This window comes from Bufo bufo, chromosome 1 (genome assembly GCF_905171765.1).
Source record: "Bufo bufo chromosome 1, aBufBuf1.1, whole genome shotgun sequence".
In the NCBI taxonomy this organism is placed as follows: Eukaryota; Metazoa; Chordata; class Amphibia; order Anura; family Bufonidae; genus Bufo; species Bufo bufo.
The window spans coordinates 350743718-350766188 of NC_053389.1; the positions used below are offsets into that span (position 1 = coordinate 350743718).

The 22471-nt window shown below is 45.1% G+C and overlaps 1 protein-coding gene across 2 annotated transcripts in view; it reads right to left on the reverse strand.

The window, feature by feature from the left end:
* Positions 1-22471, reverse strand: part of DOCK2 (dedicator of cytokinesis 2) — a 1232183-nt gene that overhangs the window by 36776 nt on the left and 1172936 nt on the right. For both annotated transcript variants that reach the window (XM_040442815.1, XM_040442808.1), the window contains exon 51: positions 13620-13762. In XM_040442815.1, coding sequence (XP_040298749.1) covers positions 13620-13762 — 143 coding nt within the window. The remainder of the gene's footprint in view (positions 1-13619; positions 13763-22471) is intronic.

The following is a 22471-nucleotide window of genomic DNA, read 5'->3' on the forward strand; positions in this document are numbered from 1 at the left end:
TTTGGGCAAAGAATACATTTTTTTGTTATCTTTGAGACATCAGCAACTGGAATTCTTTCTCCAAATAATTACTTGACAATATTTGCTGTACATAACATTTTTAAAGGGATTTCAATTATGTCTTCGGGCAAACCGTCAATGTGTGGCGTATCAATGTGTGGCCAACATGGATCAATCAATTTCTGAATTCAGTGTCAACTGAACGGATATTGCTAGTAAGGTTAAGTATTTGGATGTTTTGCCACAGTTTATTATACTTTATACATGTTTCTACAATTTTTGTCCGGTTACCATGAGGAACCACTGGGAGTGTTTGCCGAAAATCTCCACCAAGTAAGGCTACTTTCACACTTGCGGCAGAGTGATCCGGCAAACAGTTCCGTCACCGGAACTGCCTGCCAGATCAGGCAATCTGTATGCAAACGGACAGCATTTGTAGACTGATCCGGATGCGGATCCATCTCACAAATGCATTGCAAGAACGGATTTGTCTCTCAGTTTGTCATATGGACAAATGGATCAGTTTCTATGGTTTTATTTTCACATTTTTACTGGTCTGCGCAGACCGGAAGGATGTAAATTAATGCTGGATCCGGCATTCCGGCAACTGATCTGGAATTTTGGACGGAGATAATACCGCAGCATGCTGCAGTATTTCCTCCGTCCAAAACGCCGTTCAGTGACTGAACTGAAGACATCCTGAACGGATTTCTCTCCATTCAGAATGCATGGGGATGAAACAAATCATTTATTTTCCGGTATTGAGCCCCTAGGATGGAACTCAATGGCGGAAAAGAATATCGCTAGTGTGAAAGTACCCTAATAAAACTTTTCCTCCAAAGGGTTTGTGGTTATCCATTATTTGTTTTTAGCAGTTTGTCGACCACTGTAAGAACAATAGAAGGGGCCATTGTACACTCATCCCAAAGGAGTACTGTAGATCTCAAATTTTCTGCATCAGTACAGGGAGTGCAGAATTATTAGGCAAATGAGTATTTTGACCACATCATCCTCTTTATGCATGTTGTCTTACTCCAAGCTGTATAGGCTCGAAAGCCTACTACCAATTAAGCATATTAGGTGATGTGCATCTCTGTAATGAGAAGGGGTGTGGTCTAATGACATCAACACCCTATATTAGGTGTGCATAATTATTAGGCAACTTCCTTTCCTTTGGCAAAATGGGTCAAAAGAAGGACTTGACAGGCTCAGAAAAGTCAAAAATAGTGAGATATCTTGCAGAGGGATGCAGCACTCTTAAAATTGCAAAGCTTCTGAAGCGTGATCATCGAACAATCAAGCGTTTCATTCAAAATAGTCAACAGGGTCGCAAGAAGCGTGTGGAAAAACCAAGGCGCAAAATAACTGCCCATGAACTGAGAAAAGTCAAGCGTGCAGCTGCCAAGATGCCACTTGCAACCAGTTTGGCCATATTTCAGAGCTGCAACATCACTGGAGTGCCCAAAAGCACAAGGTGTGCAATACTCAGAGACATGGCCAAGGTAAGAAAGGCTGAAAGACGACCACCACTGAACAAGACACACAAGCTGAAACGTCAAGACTGGGCCAAGAAATATCTCAAGACTGATTTTTCTAAGGTTTTATGGACTGATGAAATGAGAGTGAGTCTTGATGGGCCAGATGGATGGGCCCGTGGCTGGATTGGTAAAGGGCAGAGAGCTCCAGTCCGACTCAGACGCCAGCAAGGTGAAGGTGGAGTACTGGTTTGGGCTGGTATCATCAAAGATGAGCTTGTGGGGCCTTTTCGGGTTGAGGATGGAGTCAAGCTCAACTCCCAGTTCTACTGCCAGTTTCTGGAAGACACCTTCTTCAAGCAGTGGTACAGGAAGAAGTCTGCATCCTTCAAGAAAAACATGATTTTCATGCAGGACAATGCTCCATCACACGCGTCCAAGTACTCCACAGCGTGGCTGGCAAGAAAGGGTATAAAAGAAGAAAATCTAATGACATGGCCTCCTTGTTCACCTGATCTGAACCCCGTGGAGAACCTGTGGTCCATCATCAAATGTGAGATTTACAAGGAGGGAAAACAGTACACCTCTCTGAACAGTGTCTGGGAGGCTGTGGTTGCTGCTGCACGCAATGTTGATGGTGAACAGATCAAAACACTGACAGAATTCATGGATGGCAGGCTTTTGAGTGTCCTTGCAAAGAAAGGTGGCTATATTGGTCACTGATTTGTTTTTGTTTTGTTTTTGAATGTCAGAAATGTATATTTGTGAATGTTGAGATGTTATATTGGTTTCACTGGTAAAAATAAATAATTGAAATGGGTATATATTTGTTTTTTGTTAAGTTGCCTAATAATTATGCACAGTAATAGTCACCTGCACACACAGATATCCCCCTAAAATAGCTAAAACTAAAAACAAACTAAAAACTACTTCCAAAAATATTCAGCTTTGATATTAATGAGTTTTTTGGGTTCATTGAGAACATGGTTGTTGTTCAATAATAAAATTAATCCTCAAAAATACAACTTGCCTAATAATTCTGCACTCCCTGTAGAATTGAGACACATATTTGATATTGATATATATTAGAACAGGTATTTGAACATAAAGTGGTATGTTCTTCCACCCTCAAGTAGATTGGCTGCTATACCTGTTGAGGCTACAGGGAGTGCAATGTTATCTTCTCCAAGAACTGTGCTGAGAAGGGTTTTGTAAAGATAGTGGTAAAACCTACCTCCTGGACCATCCAAAAAAAACAACGGTTGCAAAGGTTGTCATTTTTGCTTGCAGACAATATTTTTTCTAAAGCTGTTTTTTGTTCTCTGTTTAATGTTTTCTCCATTTTGTCACCTGTGCATTTTTGTAATTCCTTGCCATACATATTCCAAAGTAGATCAGTATTTGGCATTGTAGAAGGCAATCCAAAATCTTCACAGTTTTTGCCATGTAGTGCCAGAATGTTGTCCATTTCTGTAATTGCAATCTTACGACATATTGTGCAATCATCATTGTGTTGTTTATGTTTATGAACTAAATCTTCAATGAGATATGAATGCCCTTTTTCAAAAATATGAGTAATATTTTGTAATGATGCAAAAACACATATATATGCAAATAATTCCCTAAATTGTTTAGGCATTGTGAAGTGGACAGCATCTTCCAGAGCGTTTCCCAGACGTCATCGTCCTTTTGCTTTTGCATCCTCTTGGAAAGTGGAATAGACATTTCCATGTACCGTCCTCAGACATTCAAAGGATACTGCACCAGCCACATGCAGCAATAGTAGACGCAGACAGTAACGCTCTGCATCTGATATTAAATTGACAATACATTTGTCCAATAATTTTTTCTACACCACGTTGACATAATTTCCATAAAACAATTTTGAGAGTCAAACACATAGTGCAAAGGAATGTCCGAATATAATATATTCTTTGCTTCCTCTTTTTGTTGATTCAATTTGAGCCAAGCTGTCAATTGAGTATCACGGTTTAAAGCTCTCTGTACCGCTGTGGTAATGTCATTTGGGTTAAAAAAAAAAAAACATGCAAACGCCATGCTGCTTCTGGAGCACTAACATACCTTGAATTAATAAAGGTCTTTATTTCATCATGATTCAAAGTACCTTTTACTTGAATGACAACATTTGCACAATCATGACCTTTGTAAACATATTTAAAAAGGTATTTGACACTTTTCACTGATGCGCAAACTTCCACATTAATGTGGCAATTGTACTTCAACGCTAAGTAAGGATTATATGGTACAACCCAAGAGTTATCAATTTTCTTTCTGTTAAGAATTAAGCTACTTTCACACTGGCATTTTGGCTTTCCGTTCGCGAGATCCGTTCAGGGCTCTCACAAGCGGATCAGTTTTGCCCTAATGCATTCTGAATGGAAAAGGATCCGCTCAGAATGCATCAGTTTGCCTCCGTTCTGTCTCCATTCCACTTTGGAGGCGGACACCAAAACGCTGCCTGCAGCGTTTTTGTGTCCGTCTGACGAAACTGAGCCAAACGGATCTGTCCTGGCACACAATGTAAGTCAATGGGGACGGATCCATTTTCACTGACACAATCTGGCACAACAGAAAACTGATCCTTCCTCCATTGACTTTCAATGGTGTTCAAGACGGATCCGTCTTGGCCATGTTAAATATAATACAAACGGATGCGTTCTGAACGGATGCAGACGGTTGTAATATCTGAATGGAGCCATCTGTGTAGATCCATGACTGATTCGCACCAAACGCGAGTGTGAAAGTAGCCTTATAGTTTGACCTGTATTTCTTCTCTTGTACTTTGGATAGCCATTGCTATTAGCAATAGTTTTTTGTTGGAATTCCTTCAGAAAATCCTTACAGCATTTGTCATTTGTCATACATGGAGAATTAGGATTGAGTGCTCCGCATGGTCCATGAATCATATGCTTTGTTACAATTGCATGTAAGCGAGGAGTGATTTCTATGTTAGGGATTTCAGCAGAGACAATTTTATCTATCAGTTCTTCATTTTTTGGTTTACAGCTTTCTTTAAGAATGAGAAGTATGTGAGCATGTGGTAAACCTCTCTTTTGAAATTCTATTACGTAGACCATTGCTTTTGGGACTCCAAAAATATGTTTTTTACTGATGTCATCAATTAGAGCTTTGAGTTTTAGGTGAAATACTCTTGAACTAAATGTGGTTGTCCATCAACAGTTTGTCCATGTTGTAGGTTATGTACAATCTCTTCCCATTTGGGATTGTCATTGTAATAAAAAGATCTGGTTTTCCATATTTTCTGACAATTGCCATAGCATCTTGATAATTTTGTTGCATGTTTCTGGGGCTCCCTGCAAATGAAGAAGGCACAATATACATTTTTCCAGGACTCAGGCCTGCTTCATTGGCTTCATTAAACAAATGATCCATTAATCCAGAGTATTTTTCAACACGCAATTTAGGCTGATTTTGACGTATATAATTGAGTCTGTTGGCTTCTGTTTTTACATATGCATCAACTATATATTGCTGTGTAAGGCGGCCTGCATTTAAAAAGGGATTAAAATCCTCTCTAATGGAAAGACAGTAACCGTAGTATTGCAGTTGAGTGACTAACTCTAGGATTGTGTGACTGGTTTGGTGAATTTAATAAAGCTTGTGGTCTGTTTTGCAATGGAATGTCAATTCCCCAGCTTTGATCCCTATAGGGGAATAACAATGGATAAACCATGGGTTCCAAATTAGGATCAAGGATACTAATTCTTTGTGTTTTTTTTTTATTTGTACAATCTTCACTTGGTTTGCAGTGTATAAGAAGATCTTTTTCAAGTGGTGGTTCTCCATCATCATTTTGAAAAATAAAAGCAACCTCATTATATTTTGGTGCGTTATAGCGCCTTTGGTCATTTTTGCGATCTTGTACTATTGTCATGGACACTTCCTTAATACCATTGTCATTTTTGGCGGCATTCTCTTCATATTCTTTTTCAACTTGGTACAAGATTTTGCAGGCCTCGGCAAAAGGATTGAATTGCACCATAAATGTACTTAATGTTTGCATAAGCTCTGTATTTATTCCTGAGTTGGCAGAAATTTGCATTCTTTGCTCTGCAACTTCAGAGTGATCTAACATGTATAATTGTGCAAACGGTCTGTTTTCACCCTGTTGAGGATGCAGTGTTCCTGCTCTGTGACAAATCGAACCATGGATTCGAAAACAGTATGGCCCATAGCCAGAAGGCGGACTAATGTTAGCTCCCATAGATGCAAATGCTAGAGCACTATTTATTGACCTTATATTTTTTTTGGGTGGCATGTTGTTAGCAGAAAGTTCCAGTATTGTTACTGTAATACTGGCTTATATGTGGCTGTAATATATGTCACTGGCACTGACTGATGGTGCCGAGACTGCTAGCACTGTGACTGGTGGCTGGTTGCACTGACTGGTGGCTGAGACAGCTGGCACTGACTGGTGACTAAGACTGCTGGCACTGTGACTGATTGCTGAGACAGCTGACACTGAGTGGTGGCCGAGATGGCTGGCACTGACTGGTGGTGCTGAGACTGTGGCTGTGGCTTAGACTGTTGACTGCGACTAATTGCTAAGACTGATGGCACTGTGACTGGTGGCACTGACTGATGGCTGAGAAGACTGACACTGACTGGTGACAGACTGTGGGCACTATGACTGGTGGCTGAGACGGCTAGCACTGACTGGTGGCTGAGACGGCTAGCACTGACTGGTGGCTGAGACGGCTGGCACTGACTGGTGGCTGAAACTGCTGGCACTGTGACTGGTGGCTGAGACGGCTGGCACTGACTGGTGGTGCTGAGACTGCTGGCACTGTGACTGGTGGCAATCACTGATGGCTGAGATGGCTGGCACTGACTGGTGGCTGAAACTGCGGGCACTGTGACTGGTGTCTGAGATGGCTGGTACTGACTCGTGGTGCTGAGACTGCAGCTGTGGCTGAGACTGTTGACTGCAGCTAATTGCTGAGACTGCTGGCACTGACTGGCTAAGACGACTGGCACTGACTGGTGTCTGAGACTGTGGGCACTGTGACTGGTGGCTGAGATGGCTGGTACTGACTCGTGGTGCTGAGACTGCAGCTGTGGCTGAGACTGTTGACTGCAGCTAATTGCTGAGACTGCTGGCACTGACTGGCTAAGACGACTGGCACTGACTGGTGTCTGAGACTGTGGGCACTGTGACTGGTGGCTGAGATGGCTAGCACTGACTGGTGGCTGAGACTGCTGGCACTATGACTGGTGGTGCTGAGACTGCAGCTGTGGCTAAGACTGTTGATTGTGGCTAATTGCTGAGATGGCTGGCACTGATTGAAGGCTAAGACGACTGACACTGACTGGTGGCTGAGACTGCGGGCACTGTGACTGGTGGCTGAGACTGTAGGCACTGTGACTGGGACTGCGGGCACTGTGACTGGGACTGCGGGCACTGTGAGTGAGACTGCGGGCACTGTGACTGAGACTGCGGTGCACTGTAACTGGTGGCTGAGACTGCGGGCACTGTGACTGGTGGCTGAGACTGTGGGCTCTAACTGGTGGTGCTGAAACCACTGGCAGCAACTGGTGGCTAATACTGCTGGCAGCAGCAGCTGCTGTATCTGTGTCTGACAGGACTGTAATGGTGGAGCTTGTGTGAGGTCCGGGAGGCTGTGTGGTGCGCTGCGATTCTATTGGCCAGCGCGCCGCACATGCGCATTTAACTCGGCGCATGCACACTTAACTCAGCGCATGCGCATTTAACTCGGCGCATCGTGGCAGGCAGGCACAGAGGGATTATATTATATAGGATTTACTCTTGCAGAGCTTGCACAGGGCAATGCTTCTGTCTTCCAGCATGATGATTAAATTTGGCCTGCATGCAGGACTTTTTCCCTCTAAAATAATGGATTTCAGATGGAAATGGCTAAAATGGAGGCAAACTATGCATAATGGATGCCTAAAATACAGGTCTCATAATATTTTTTGCTCTTCTGATGGATCTAGAAGAGTGGAAAACTAAACGCTGATGTGAACCCAGCCTTACACCATTCTCTGTTAAATGAAATTAAATTGTGACGATACAGTGACTGAGAATTTTTAAATCAATTCAAGCTGAACCAAAGTTGCTCAAATTTCCCTAAAAGTTGGTATATATCTCTTTTTATTTTTTTATAATTTTTTTCCTTCCCCCTCCCGAAGCTCTGGAACGCAATGACAACAATAGTAAATGATGTCTGAGTGACACTGACATACATAGCTATTGGCAACCACACGTTTGACCGCATTTAAAGAGAGTCTGTCACCTCATTTTCACCAATATCACTAACAACACTAACAACACTGCCCCATAGAAGATTGCAGACACTTTCCAAGCATACCTGTGTGTACTATGTGCAGGGGCAGACTGAGAACCCTCAAGGCCCCCGGGCAAAATAAATCAAGGGCCCCCTTACAGGCCCCACCCATGTTCTGCTGCAAGCCCCACCCTTGTCCCGCCTCCATTCCCCACCTCCAGCCACACCCTACACAATCTTTAATAAGATTTCAAAGTTAAAGCGACACAAAAGGCACCCAGACCACTTCAGCTCATTGATGTGGTCTGGGTACAGTGTCCCTTTTGCAAATCGAACTGCAATGTTATAGAGAAACTGCATTGTTTACGTTCCAGCAATAAGTCAGCCTCTAGTCGCCGGCAGTCTGGTATCTGACGCTGGACGTCCTCACACTCTGCATGATGACCTCCAGGGTCAGATTTTTCCCCATAGGAAAGCATTGATTCAATGCTTTCGTATGGGGTGATCTAATCTCAGCGTCCATTAGTGAGCCTCTGTTAGAAGCAGTGTGGGCATAACTACTGTGAAGGGGGCACATATCTGGGCATAACTACTGTGAAAGGGGGGGAGGCCCTTCACAGTAGTTATTAATCCTTTTCAGCAGTCTCCCCTTCAGTGAATGGGGGACTGCTGAAAGGGGTTAATAACTACTGTGAAGGGCCTAGCCGTCTGGGCAACCCCACAGATCATCCCCCCACCCACCTTGTACTTGTTCCACTGATCTGCTACTTGCGGGCTACATGGGCATAAGTTCAGTCACTTCGGTGCGCAATCCCATCCTGAGGCGCGTGATCCCGCGAGACCCATGACCTACAGGGGCGGGTCTTGCGGGATCACGCGCTGCAGGACGGGATTGCCCACCAAAGTGACTGAACTCATTCCCGCGCAGCCCACAAGTAGCGGAACAATTGCAAGAGGTGTGGGGAATAGCCAAATGAAAAAATATTTTGAACCAAAAGGTGTTATGGGGGCTCTGTGGATGGCACTGTTATGGGGGCTCTGTGGATGGCACTGTTATGGGGGCTCTGTGGATGGCACTGTAGTGGGGGCTCTGTGGATGGCACTGTAGTGGGGGCTCTGTGGATGGCACTGTTGTGGGGGGTTGATCTGTGGGTGACACATATATAGCACCTTATGCTATATATGTGTCACTCACAGATCCCCCCATAACAGTGTCCCTGTGAGTGAATGATCCCCAATACAGGGTCTGGGGGCCGGCATCTGGTGTTGTAATGGCAGCGGGGCCCGGTGCATTCACTGTATTCTATTACATCGGGCCCCGCTCACTGTAATACTAATATTCATATGTGAACAACTTGAAATCCTCTGCGAGCCTCTCCCTCTGAGCTCTCTGTACTCACAAACTCAGTAGCAGGCCGGGCGGCAGCGCAACTCACTGACGTCACGTGCCTGCTCCTCCCACTTTATGAATGAAGCAGGCGGAGCCAGTGGCGTTGCTAGGGCTGGTGTCAACGCTGGTGGCGTTGCTAGGGCTGGTGCGGTAGAAAATGGTGTCACCCCGCTTTCCCGAAGCAATAATTTTTTAGCCATATATGGGGGCTATGGTGGTGCTGCTGCCATAGGGGGCATCCGTTAGCTCAGCAGACCCCCCCTAGCAGTCAGAGCCTGGTCTCGGGAGGGGCACTTCCAGATTATTTTCTGTCCACCACCACAAAACAATGGTGCTTATAGAACAGATTACACAGTGTAGCGGTATACTGTATATTGTGTGGCACAGTGTAGAGGTATACTGTATATTGTGTGGCACAGTGTAGGCTATATGTGTATAATATAAACATACTCCACATGAAAACTTACAATTACTTGGCTTGGCCCTTGGGGATCTCGGACACCACTTCCACACTTTGGGCGGGGGCTCGGCGGAGCTGATGTTGTGTTTCATCCTAATGAGAAAGATTTCATAATAAGGATTTGGAGAAGGGGCAGAGGGATAGCAGAGCAGGGTGAGGCTGGTGCTGCTACTAGGGGGGTCATACCATGGGGTAGTAATAAAGCCCACCATAATGCCCCCCCAGTAGAAATAATATAAATAATTCTCCTTTGAATGTGACAGTGCAAAAAATACCCCCTTGTAATGCCCCCAGTTGAGCTAATGTCCCCATTGTGCCTCCATAATGTCCCAGTATAAAATACCCCTATATAGTGCCCCCAGTAAATTCCCCCATAGTGCTCCTCTCCCCCCTTCCTGCTAGTGCCCCCCATAATGTACCAGTATAAAATGCCCCATATATAGTGCCCCAGTAGATGCCCTCAGTGTCCGGCCTCTGATAGGCTGCCGGCCTAGTGTCCCCCATAATGCCCCCCAATAATGTGCCAGTAAGTGTCCCCATAGATGCCCCCCCATCATGTGCCAGTATCAAGTGCCTCTCTCCTCCCCCCACATGTCCCAGTATCATAGTGCCATCCCCCCCAATGTGCCAGTATCAAGTGCCTCTCTCCTTCCCACCCCCATGTGCCAGTATCATAGTGCCAAACCCCCCATGTGCCAGTATCAAGTGCCTCTCTCTTCCCCCCATGTCCCAGTATCATAGTGCCATCTCCCCCCCAAAAAAAGTGCCAGTATCAAGTGCCTCTCTCCTTCCCCCATGTGCCAGTATCATAGTGCCAACCCCCCCATGTGCCAGTATCAAGTGCCTCTCTCTTCCCCCCATGTCCCAGTATCATAGTGCCATCTCCCCCCAAAATAAATGTGTCAGTATCAAGTGCCTCTCTCCTTCCCCCCATGTGCCAGTATCATAGTGCCAACCCCCCCCATGTGCCAGTATCAGATGCCAACCCCCCACCCCCCCATGTGCCAGTATCAGGTGCCTCTCTCCTTCCCCCCCATGTGCCAGTATCCTAGTGCCAACCCCCCTCCCCCCCATGTGCCAGTATCAGGTGCCAACCCAACCCCCCTCCCCCCATGTGCTAGTATCAGGTGCCAACCCAACCCCCCTCCCCCCATGTGCTAGTATCAGGTGCCTTTCTCCTTCCCCTCCCCATGTGCCAGGTGCCAACCCCCCCCATGTGCCAATATCAAGTGCCTCCCGCTCCCCCCATGGCAGTAACAGTCGGGTATTTAAAAAAAAACAAAAAACAACACACTTCTACTTACCTCCATGTCAGCCTCTTCCTGTATGTCCATATATGGAGTCAGTGCTTGTATTTCAGAAAAGTTTCTGCTGGGATTCGAACCCACGACCTTCTGTATCACAGGCAAAGCACCTAACCACACGACCATAAGAGAGGCATTGACACTGACTGAAAAAATATGAGCCTTCTACTGTTATAGCTGGCTAAGTGTACATCTATACACATGACTGTGCCCTAACACACCCAGCACTGCTATATCTCTATATGACAGCTGTCCCAGCACACTCAGCTCTACTATATCTCTATATATGACAGCTGCCCCAGCACACCCAGCTCTGCTACATCTATACACATGACAGCTGCCCAAACACACCCAGCACTGCTATATCTCTATATGACAGCTGTCCCAGCACACTCAGCTCTGCTATATCTCTATATATGATAGCTGCCCCAGCACACCCAGCTCTGCTACATATAATACACATGACAGCTGCACCAGCACACTCAGCACTACTATATCTCTATATATGACAGCTGCCCCAGCAAACCCAGCTCTGCTACATCTATACACATGACAGCTGCCCAAACACACCCAGCACTAATATATCTCTATATGACAGCTGTCCCAGCACACTTAGCTCTGCTATATCTCTATATATGATAGCTTCCCACGCACACCCAGCTCTGCTACATCTAATACACATGACAGCTGCACCAGCCCACTCAGCTCTACTATATCTCTATATATGACAGCTGCCCCAGCACACCCAGCTCTGCTACATCTATATATCTCTAAGTATTGCTATACAGTAGATATATAGAGATATAGCAGAGCTGAGTGTGCTGGGGCAGCTGTCATGTGTATAGATGTAGCAGAGCTGGGTGTGTTTGGGCAGCTGTCATGTGTATAGATGTAGCAGAGCTGGGTTTGCTGGGGCAGCTGTCATATATAGAGATATAGTAGAGCTGAGTGTGCTGGTGCAGCTGTCATGTGTATTAGATGTAGCAGAGCTGGGTGTGCGTGGGAAGCTATCATATATAGAGATATAGCAGAGCTGAGTGTGCTGGGACAGCTGTAATATAGAGATATAGCAGTGCTGGGTGTGTTAGGGCAGCAGTCATGTGTATAGATGTACACTTAGCCAGCTATAACAGTAGAAGTCTCATATTTTTTCAGTCAGTGTCAATGCCTCTCTTATGGCCATGTGGTTAGGTGCTTTTCCTCTGATACAGAAGGTTGTGGGTTCGAATCCCAGCAGACACTTTTCTGAAATACAGGCTAAATTAGAATACACAAGCACTGGACATATAGGGCGGGACACAGGAAGAGTTGCGCTGCCGCCCGGCCTGCTACTGAGTTTGTGAGTACAGAGAGCCAGAGGGAGAGGATCGCAGAGGATTTCAAGTTGTTCACATATAAATTACAGTGAGCGGGGCCCGGTGTAATAGAATACAGTGACTGCACCGGGCCCCGCTGCCATTACCAGGTGAGCATAACATTAACACATAATGTTATTCTGCGGCGGGCCCCCATCCCGGCCGGGCCCTCGGACCATGTCCGAAGTGCCCGACCGGTCAGTCCGCCCCTGACTATGTGTCTGTATTCCATGTCCAGGAAAAGCACTTTTATTCTGCTGAAAAACAGCTCCCAAGGAGCTTTCACTCCTGACTTGATTTCTAACAGCTATATCTTCTGATATAGTGGATATAATTATGTGCTTCTGGTATAGTTTGAAAGGTTGGAATGCTTTCAAACAAGGTCAGGCCCATATTTCTAGCTAGTACCAATCCTAAGATATGAGTAGCTAAAGCAGCCCTCCCCTCTTGAGTCTGGTTTGCTTTGGGCACTTGGAGCAGCTCTCACTTAGGAGCTGTTTTCCAGTAGAATAAAAGTGCTTTTCCTGGACGTGGAATACAGACACAAAGTGCACACAGGTATGCTTGGAATGTGTCTGCAATATTCTGTGGTACAGTGCTCTTAAATATACTGTATTGGTGAAAAAGAGGTGACAGACTCTCTTTAACATACAGCACGTTTAAAAACACGACGAGTTGGCATATGTGTTATGCTTTTTCATATTCTAAAGATTCCAAAAATTGTCCCTTATCAGGGGCAGATGATGTTTAAACACACACAGTGTTATAGGATAAAAAAAATGTGGCTTTTTGGGGGACCAATTGTCAAAAATTATGCCTTGATAGGGTCGGAATTACCTGCCTATACGACACGCACAAGTGTTGGCATGATGGAGGCAGCAGCAGCGCGTATCGCTAAGCTGGAAACTCTCCTATATATAAAATGTATATACTTTACAGGTATAGCACATACCAAAAATATATTATAGGCACGGTAAAAAGCACATTTGCTGCAGGACCTCCAGTAACAAAAATATTATACCAAATGGGTTTATGTGTTCCATAGAGGCCAGGCTTTTTTTATTTATTTATTTTTGCTATCAAAATTTAAAATGAGTTTATTCACAGTCCAACAAAAAGTTACATTTACATCGTCCTCTATTGGATTATACTTCTTGGCAATGCATGATGTTGGGTCACCAGTCAACTTGGAACTTGCATGTCCACATGAATGCAAGCTGTTATCACTGGGAATTCATAACATACATGTTTATGGAAAATTAAGCCATCTTATAGGCATGGCGAGTATTTAGTCATTGAGCACTGAATTATGGTTTCATATTTCTCATTATATTTGAACATTACTCACCATTGTCCTAAAGAACTGATTCCTTTTGCTTTTCTTTGCAATCCTCTTATCTGACTCTAGGGGGCCTGCATTTGTTTGGCTTATCCTTTGGCACTGATTTTGGTCTTCATATGTTGGGCCATTGACAACTGACAATGTTAATGCTGATAACAAAATAAAAATAAAAATGAATACAAACAAATAACTGGGATCTTGAAATAATACTAAATAATAATAGTCTTTAATAAAATATGCAGTGTTTATTCACAGATTTGACACAGCAAATTTAAACTCCTCAAACCATCCATTTTCAAACTTGATAAGCAGAAACATTCATGTTTCACTTAAAACCTTAGAGAGCTGCTTCCCCTCTTCTTATGTCTAGAAGGATGACCATTGAGTGGGGTCCTATAAAACCTTGCATTAGGCAGTATAACACTCATAATAGTTCTTCACAGCAACTCATGTCTGCTATGGAAATCTACCCTCCTATCTCCACAACCTCTTCCAGCCTCCTGGTTATTGTCCCTCCACCTGCATTGTGTACCAATGGATCCAGTCCCTTACTTCCATGCCAGGGCTTTGCTATCAAATGTCATTGTAGGACATTAAGGCCTTATCTGAGAAATCTCCATGTTGTCTCAGTCAGACATTTTTACATTTCTACCTCAAAGAGTTAAGAAGAGAAGTTAACTTGGTTATTCGTGCAAATATGTTCTTGTTGTAAAGTACTATATACGTACAGAAATGAAGGATCTGGGTATAGGTATATTTACAAACTAAACACACAAGCCTAGCACGCTTAGTACCAAATTTGACCCAGATAAACAATTACATGTTGACAAAATGTAACTTTTAATTGTCTGTGTTAAAAACTCAATTGTGAGCCAAACAAAAGTGTTTAAAAAATAAACTGTTCCCTGTGTTTCATGTCTAACATATTAGTATTTGATTGCTAGTAGCAGGGATGTGCACTCTCCCTACTAAATAGCACGAGTCACTAGTAACATCACCAGTTCTCTTTTGGAACCCAAACTGCCTATTATAGAATGCACTAATATGTGTATTTGCTCTTTATAATACGACTGAAATCACAGGTGAACAGATCAATAAAACCTAAAACTGCCTTCCAAAATGTTTCACCAGCTAAACTGGCTTCCTCAGGGGTTTTGGGCAGAATTGAAAAGGAGTGCCACACTCGAGGTATAAATAACCTCTATGAACAGATTGACAGATAAGAAATCAATAGACAAAAGAGGATTTCATCTAAGTGGGTGTTGTTAACATTCATAATTACCCAATATCGCAACAGAGTTTCCAACCTCAGCTACACCGCTCAGCCAATCGCGGTGTTTGTAGGGAGTTTCCTCTTGACCTCCTGCACATCAATCCGATGTGCACAGACTTTGAACTTAAATGTTCAATAATAGCCTGAACTGAGGATGCGCACTGACTTAGAACATTGTTGAGATAACTACTGAGAAGTGCGCATGTCCTGCACAACATTTGGGTGCACATGAACTTGGTTATCTCTAAGCGCGCATCTTCGGGCATTTCTGAGGGTGCGCACGAACTTAGAAACTTATTGAGATGAATACTACGAAGTGCACATGTCCTGCGCAACATATGGGTGTGCATGAACTTAGAGATATGAGTATGTGATAAAAAAAAGGAGAATAGTACCTAGCTAATAAAAAAAAAAGAGGAAAAAGAATGAGAGACATACTCTCCTGTCCATAGATATATAGTTAAGAATTACATACATACATGATATTTTAGTGAATGCTTAACTCAATTCTTAAACATGAAATGCATAACTCAATTCTTTAGTAATAAAGTGTATCATTGTGGCGTTACTGCTGCTCACATTTAATACATATACACTAGAGTTGAGCGGACACCTGGATGTTCCGGCTCGACGGGTTCGGCCGAAAATCACAAAAAAGTTTGAGTTCGGGACCCGAACTTGACTTGAACTTGATCCCAAACCCGAACTCCATTGAAGTCAATGAGAACCCGAACTTTTGAGCACTAAAATGGCTCTAAAAATGTTATAGAAAGGGCTAGAGGGCTGCAAATGGCATAAAAATGTGGTTAAGAGCATGGCAAGTGCTCTGCAAACAAATGTGGATAGGGAAATGACTTTAAATAACATAAAATACGTTAAAAAATAATATATATATATCTTGATCTAGGAGGACGATGTCCATATGGAGTAGGAGGTTGAGGAGGCGGTGGAGGAGGAGTTGGCCTACACTGATTTTTGGTTTTAATTTTTTTATATATTTTTTTTAATTAGGGTACACCCCAAAACATTGGGAAATATAACCTGTGATAATCCCCTCCAGTCGTGCTAAACACACGTTCAGACAATACACTGGCTGCAGGGCAGGCCAGCACCTCCAAGGCGTAAAGGGCAAGCTCAGGGCATGTGCCCAATTTGGAGACCCAGAAGTTGAAGGGGGCACACCCGTCATTCAGTACGTGTAGGCGTGTGCACACATACTGCTACACCATGTTGCTGAAATGCTGCCTCCTGCTAAGACGTTCAATATCAGCTGGTGGTGCTGGTTGTGGCATTCTGAAAAAGATTTTCCACATTTCGGCCATGCTAACCCTGCCTTCTGAGGTGCTGGTGGTACCCCACCTGCGTTGGCGATCTCTTCCTCCTCCTCTACCTTTGCCTTGTGCTTCCGCTGTGCCCCTGCTGTCAGGTGGGAATGCCACCAGCAGCGTGTCTACCAGCGTGCGCTTGTACTCGTGCATCTTACGATCACGCTCCAGTGACGGAAATAAGGACGGTACATTGTCCTTTTAACAGAGATCCAGCAACGTGGCCACCCAGTAATCAGCACAAGTTAGAATGTGGGCAACTCGGCGGTCGTTACGGAGACACTGCAGCATATAATCGCTCATGTGTGCAAGGCTGCCCAGAGGCAACAAAAAAAGCTGTCCTCTGTGGGAGGTGTATCGTCTGTGTCCTCTGTATCCCCTCAGCCACGCATTAGTGATGGCCATAAGCTGGTTTAGGTGCCACCCTGCTGTGAACACAGTTCCTCCTCCTCCATCTACTCCTCCTCATACTCCACCTCCACCTCGTCATCCTCCAGAACTGTGCCCTGGCTGGACAATTGTGTACCTGGCGTTTGTAGGTGCAGGATCCCACCCTCGAAGCCACTTGTGAATGACTGGCCGTAAACCCTATGAAATGACCCATCTTCCTCCTCCTTGAAACAACACAACAAGGAACACAGGTCTTGCATGGAGGCCCAATCATTGGTGGTGAAGTGGTACTGTTCCGGAGAACGACTCACCCGTGCATGCTGCAGCTGAAACTCTTCTATCGCCTGCTGCTGCTCGCACAGTCTGGCCAGAATGTGCAAGATGGAGTTCTACCTTGTGGGCACGTCGCATATGAGGCGGTGAGCGGGAAGGCCGAAGTTATGCTGCAGCGCTGACAGGCGAGCAGCAGCAGGGTGAAAACGCTGAAAGCGAGCACTAACGGCCCACAATTTATGCAGCAGCTCTGACATATCGGGTAATTTTTAAGCAATCTCTGCACCACCAAATTCAGCACATGCGCCAAGCAAGGCATGTGCGTCAAAGCGGCTAGTCCCAGAGCTGATACGAGATTTCGCCCATTATCGCAACAGGCCGGGTTTGAGGCTCACTGGCACCAACCACTCATTGGTCTGTTGTTCAAGGCCCGTCCACAGTTCCTGCGCGGTGTGAGGTTTGTCCCCCAAACAGATACGTTTAAAACTGCCTGCTGTTGTTTACCCCTGGCTATGCTGAAGTTGGTGGTGAAGGTGTTACTCTGACTGGATGAGGAGCCGGTAGAGGATGAGGAAGAGGAGTAGGAGGAGAAAGCAACAGGAGGCAAACTGAAGCGCCCTGCAATCCTCGGTGGAGGAAGGACATGCGCCAAACTGCTATCCGCCTCAGGCCCAGCCGCCACTGAATTTACCCAGTGTGCTGTCATGGAGATATAACGTCCCTGATAGTGCTTACTGGTCCACTTATCCGTAGTTTGGTGGACTTTGCCACAGATGGCATTGCGCAGTGCACATCTGATTTTGTCCCCGACTTGGTTAAGCAGGGAAGGGATGGCACGCCTGGAAAAGTAGTGGCGGCTGGGCACGACGTACTGTGAGACAGCCACCGCCATAAGGCTTTTAAAACTCTCCGTCTCCACCTGACGGAATGACAGCATTTCAAAGGACAGTCATTTTGAAATGCTGGCATTCAGGGACAGGGATTGCGCGTGGGTGGGGGGGTACTTCCTCTTCCGCTCTAGTGTTTGGGAGATGGAGAGCTGAACGCCTCCGTGGTACATTGTGGAGATGCTTGGTGACCCAGGTGGTGGTGTTGCTGGCAGATCCTCTGTTTGCGGGGTGGCAGGTGGTACTGTCACTCCAGAGGTGGATGAAGAAGCCGAGACTGCAGCAGAAGAGGAAGCAGGAGGAGCCAGAGACCTTTCTTTGTTTTTGAGGCGTCTACTCCACTGCAGCTCGTGCTTTGCACTTAGATGCCTGGTCATGCAGGTTGTGCTCAGGGTGAGAACGTTTATGCCTCGCTTCAGGCTCTGATTGCACAGCGTGCAAACCCACTTGTGTCTTGTCGTCAGCACATTGTCTGAAGAACTGCCACGCCAGGGAACTCCTTGGAGCTGGCTTTGGTGTGCTCGATCCCTTGCTGCGGTGGGCAGTAGCAGGCATACTGTCTAGGGGACGGCCGCTCCGCTTTTGCCCCCTGCTCCCCCTCTGCTGTGCTCTGTGCGACCACCGCCTCTTCCTCTGAACTACACAGGTCACTTGCATGACCTTGATTCCATGTGGGGTCGAGGACCTCATCGTCCTCCACATCATCTTCCACCCAGTCTTCACCCCTGCCCTCCTTGTCGGTCGGCACACTTTCAAAAGCCCCAGCAGTTGGCACCTGTGTTTCGTCATCATCCGAGACGTGCTGCGATGGTCCTCCCATGTACTCATTTTGAAACATAAGTGGTTTGGCATCGGTGCACTCAATCTCTTCCACTTCTGGGGCAGGGATAGGTAGATGGCTCTGGGAAACCCTGCTAGCAGTCATCAAAAAGCAGAAGAGACTGCTGCATGACTTGGGGCTCAGACTGCTTGGCTGATTTGCAAGAGGGTGAGGGGAAAGACTGATGGACATCGGCTGCAGGTGCTAACTCTCATCTTTCAGCAGCAGACTGGGTGGGAGCCTGTAAAATGGCTAGGGCACCGCTAAAGCCACCCATCAGTGCCATTCTGTGTTGGGCTCATGTTCATATATGCCTGCATTATTGAGAGAAAAAAAAAAAAAATTGAATATATGCAAATAATCCTGGCAGTGAAAGGGCCTGGCGGTGAAAATGTCATCCCAACAGGCTATGTTAAAGTGCAGAGGGCGCAGCAGTTACCGAGAGAGCGGAGCCACTAGGTGTAATGGTAACGCCCCTGTTTGTATATAATAAAACATAATTTTTCTCAGCAATGCAGGCACATAAGAACATGGGACCAACACAGATGCCTTCAGCTGCCAAACGCACACGTAACAGGTCAGTCCTTTAATTGTCCAAGTGTATGAGGGACTCCTGAGGAATAGCCGAAGGCCTAGGGAGCATTTTACCATCAGCTATGGACTTCATTGGGGGGAGAAAGCTGGCACTAAAGTGCCTAGGGCAGCATCAAATCTAAATATGGACCTGGCTCCACAGCAGTAGCAGGATGTAGTGTCACACATCACAATGCTGGTCTGTGTATGAGGAGGAGCGGTGCGGCCGGGAATGTGCTGTGCTCCCCCTTCTACACAGACCAGCAAAGCAATGTGTGACACTACATCATGGTACTGCTGTGGAGAGCCAGCGGCTGAACTGTGATCATGAGGAACTAGGAGAGTATATATTTTTTTAACTTCCTGTGAAGGGGGCACATATCTGACCATTTACTACTGTGAGGGGGCACATAACTGGACATAACTACTACGTACTGGCACAAAGGGGGAATAATTACTATGTGGGGGCATTAAAGGTACTGGGTGTGTATAGTTATGCTTTGGGCAGAGTTAGAGGCCTGACCTAGTATGAAAAGAACATAGATATACAGGGTGGGCCATTTATATGGATACACCTTAATAAAATGGGAATGGTTGGTGATATTAACTTCCTGTTTGTGGCACATTAGTATATGTGAGGGGGGAAACTTTTCAAAATGAATGGTGACCATGGCGGCCATTTTGAAGTTGGTCATTTTGAATCCAACTTTTGTTTTTTCAATAGGAAGAGGGTCATGTGACATCAAACTTATTGGGAATTTCACACGAAAAACAATGGTGTGCTTGGTTTTAACGTAACTTTATTCTTTCATGAGTTATTTACAAGTTTCTGACCACTTATAAAATGTGTTCAATGTGCTGCCAATTGTGTTGGATTGTCAATGCAACCCTCTTCTCCCACTCTTCAAACACTGATAGCAACACCGCAGGAGAAATGCTAGCACAGGCTTCCAGTATCCGTAGTTTCAGGTGCTGCACATCTCGTATCTTCACAGCATAGACAATTGCCTTCAGATGACCCCAAAGATAAAAGTCTAAGGGGGTCAGATCGGGAGACCTTGGGGGCTATTCAACTGGCCCACGACGACCAATCCACTTTCCAGGAAATTGTTCATCTAGGAATGCTCGGACCTGACACCCATAATGTGGTGGTGCACCATCTTGCTGGAAAAACTCAGGGAACGTGCCAGCTTCAGTGCATAAAGAGGGAAACACATCATCATGTAGCAATTTTGCATATCCAGTGGCCTTGAGGTTTCCATTGATGAAGAATGGCCCCACTATCTTTGTACCCCATATACCACACCATACCATCAATTTTTTTGTTCCAACAGTCTTGGAGGGATCTATCCAATGTGAGTTAGTGTCAGACCAATAGCTGTGGTTTTGTTTGTTAACTTCACCATTCACATAAAAGTTTGCCTCATCACTGAACAAAATCTTCTGCGTAAACTGAGGGTCCTGTTCCAATTTTTGTTTTGCCCATTCTGAAAATTCAGTGCGCCGACCTGGGTCATCCTCGTTGAGATGCTGTAGTAGCTGGAGTTTGTAAGGGTGCCATTTGTGAGTAGCTAATATCCGCCGAAGGGATGTTCGACTAATGCCACTCTCCAGTGACATGCGGCGAGTGCTATGCTGTGGGCTCTTGCTGAATGAAGCTAGGACAGCCACTGATGTTTCTTCATTAGAGACTAGAGATTTCATGCGTCCACATTTTGGCAAATCCAACACTAAACCAGCTTCACTAAACTTAGCAAGCGGTTTGCTAACTGTAGCATGGGAGATGGGTGGTCTCGTAGGGTGTCTTGCATTGAAATCTGCTGCAATGACCCGGTTACTGCGTTCACCAGACATCAACACAATTTCTATCCGCTCCTCACGTGTTAACCTCGGCGACATGTCAATGGCTGTAAACAAAGAGAAACTTGTAAATAACTCATGAAAGAATAGAGTTACGTTAAAACCAAGCACACCATTGTTTTTCGTGTGAAATTTTCAATAAGTTTGATGTGTCACATGACCCTCTTCCTATTGAAAAAACAAAAGTTGGATTCAAAATGGCCGACTTCAAAATTGCCGCCATGGTCACCACCCATCTTGAAAAGTTTCCCCCCCTCACATATACTAATGTGCCACAAACAGGAAGTTAAAATCACCAACCATTCCTATTTTATTAAAGTGTATCCATATAAATGGCCCACCTTGTATGTATATATATATATATTTATATATACATATTGTAAACATTCACAAGATGTTTTTTATTTGCACATATATGTTTATATTTTTATGTGTGGTTTGGGGATGGGGGGAGCAGGTACATCCTTTGCACAGGGGCCCTTTGCTGCCTGTGTCCGCCCCTGTCCCAAAGTGTTATACTCGGGCAACACTAGCTTTTACGCTTCTGGAGACTGAACTATTTCTTCTCCAGTTGGAGGCAGTGCCCCATTGCCTTTTGAGGGCATCTTACATGGAACAGTTTTTCACTGTATGTTTTGTATGGCCTGTTTATATATTTGCATAGGTTAATCATGTCCCCCTAAGATGTCTCTTCTCAAGACTAAATAAATTCATTAATTTTAATATTTCCTCATAACTAAGGGTACTTTAACACTAGCGTTTTTCTTTTCCTGCATAGTGTTCCGTCCTAGGGGCTCTATACCGGAAAAGAACTGATCAGTTTTATCCTAATGCATTTTGAATGGAGAGCAATCCGTTCAGGATGCATCAGGATGTCTTCAGTTCGGTCATTTTGATTTTTCAGGACGGAGATAATACCGCAGCATGCTACGGTTTTATCTCCTGCCAAAAATCCAGAACACCTGCCGGAATGCCGGATCCGGCATTTTTTTCTATAGGAATGTATTAGTGCCGGATCCGTTTTGGCATACGTTTTGACGGATCCGGCAGGCAGTTCCGGCGACTGAACTGCCTGCCGGATTCCTCTGCCGCAAGTGTGAAAGTACCCTAAGACCCTCCATGCCCCTTATCAGTTTAGTTACTCTCCTCTGTACTTTTTCCAGCTGCAGAGAGTCCTTTCTATGGACTGGTGCCCAGAACTGGACTGCATATTCCAGATGAGGCCGCACCTATGCTTTGTAAAGTGGTAATATTACATCCATCCCCCGTTTAATGCATGACAATATCCTGGTAGCCTTAGAAGCAGTTGATTGACATTGTATGCTGTTTTTTTAATCTACCATCCACAAGAACACCCATCTACAAATGACTCTCCCAGTGTTACTTGCCCTAGGATATATAATGCACATATATTATTACTACCCAAATGGATAACTACATTTAACCACATTGAACCG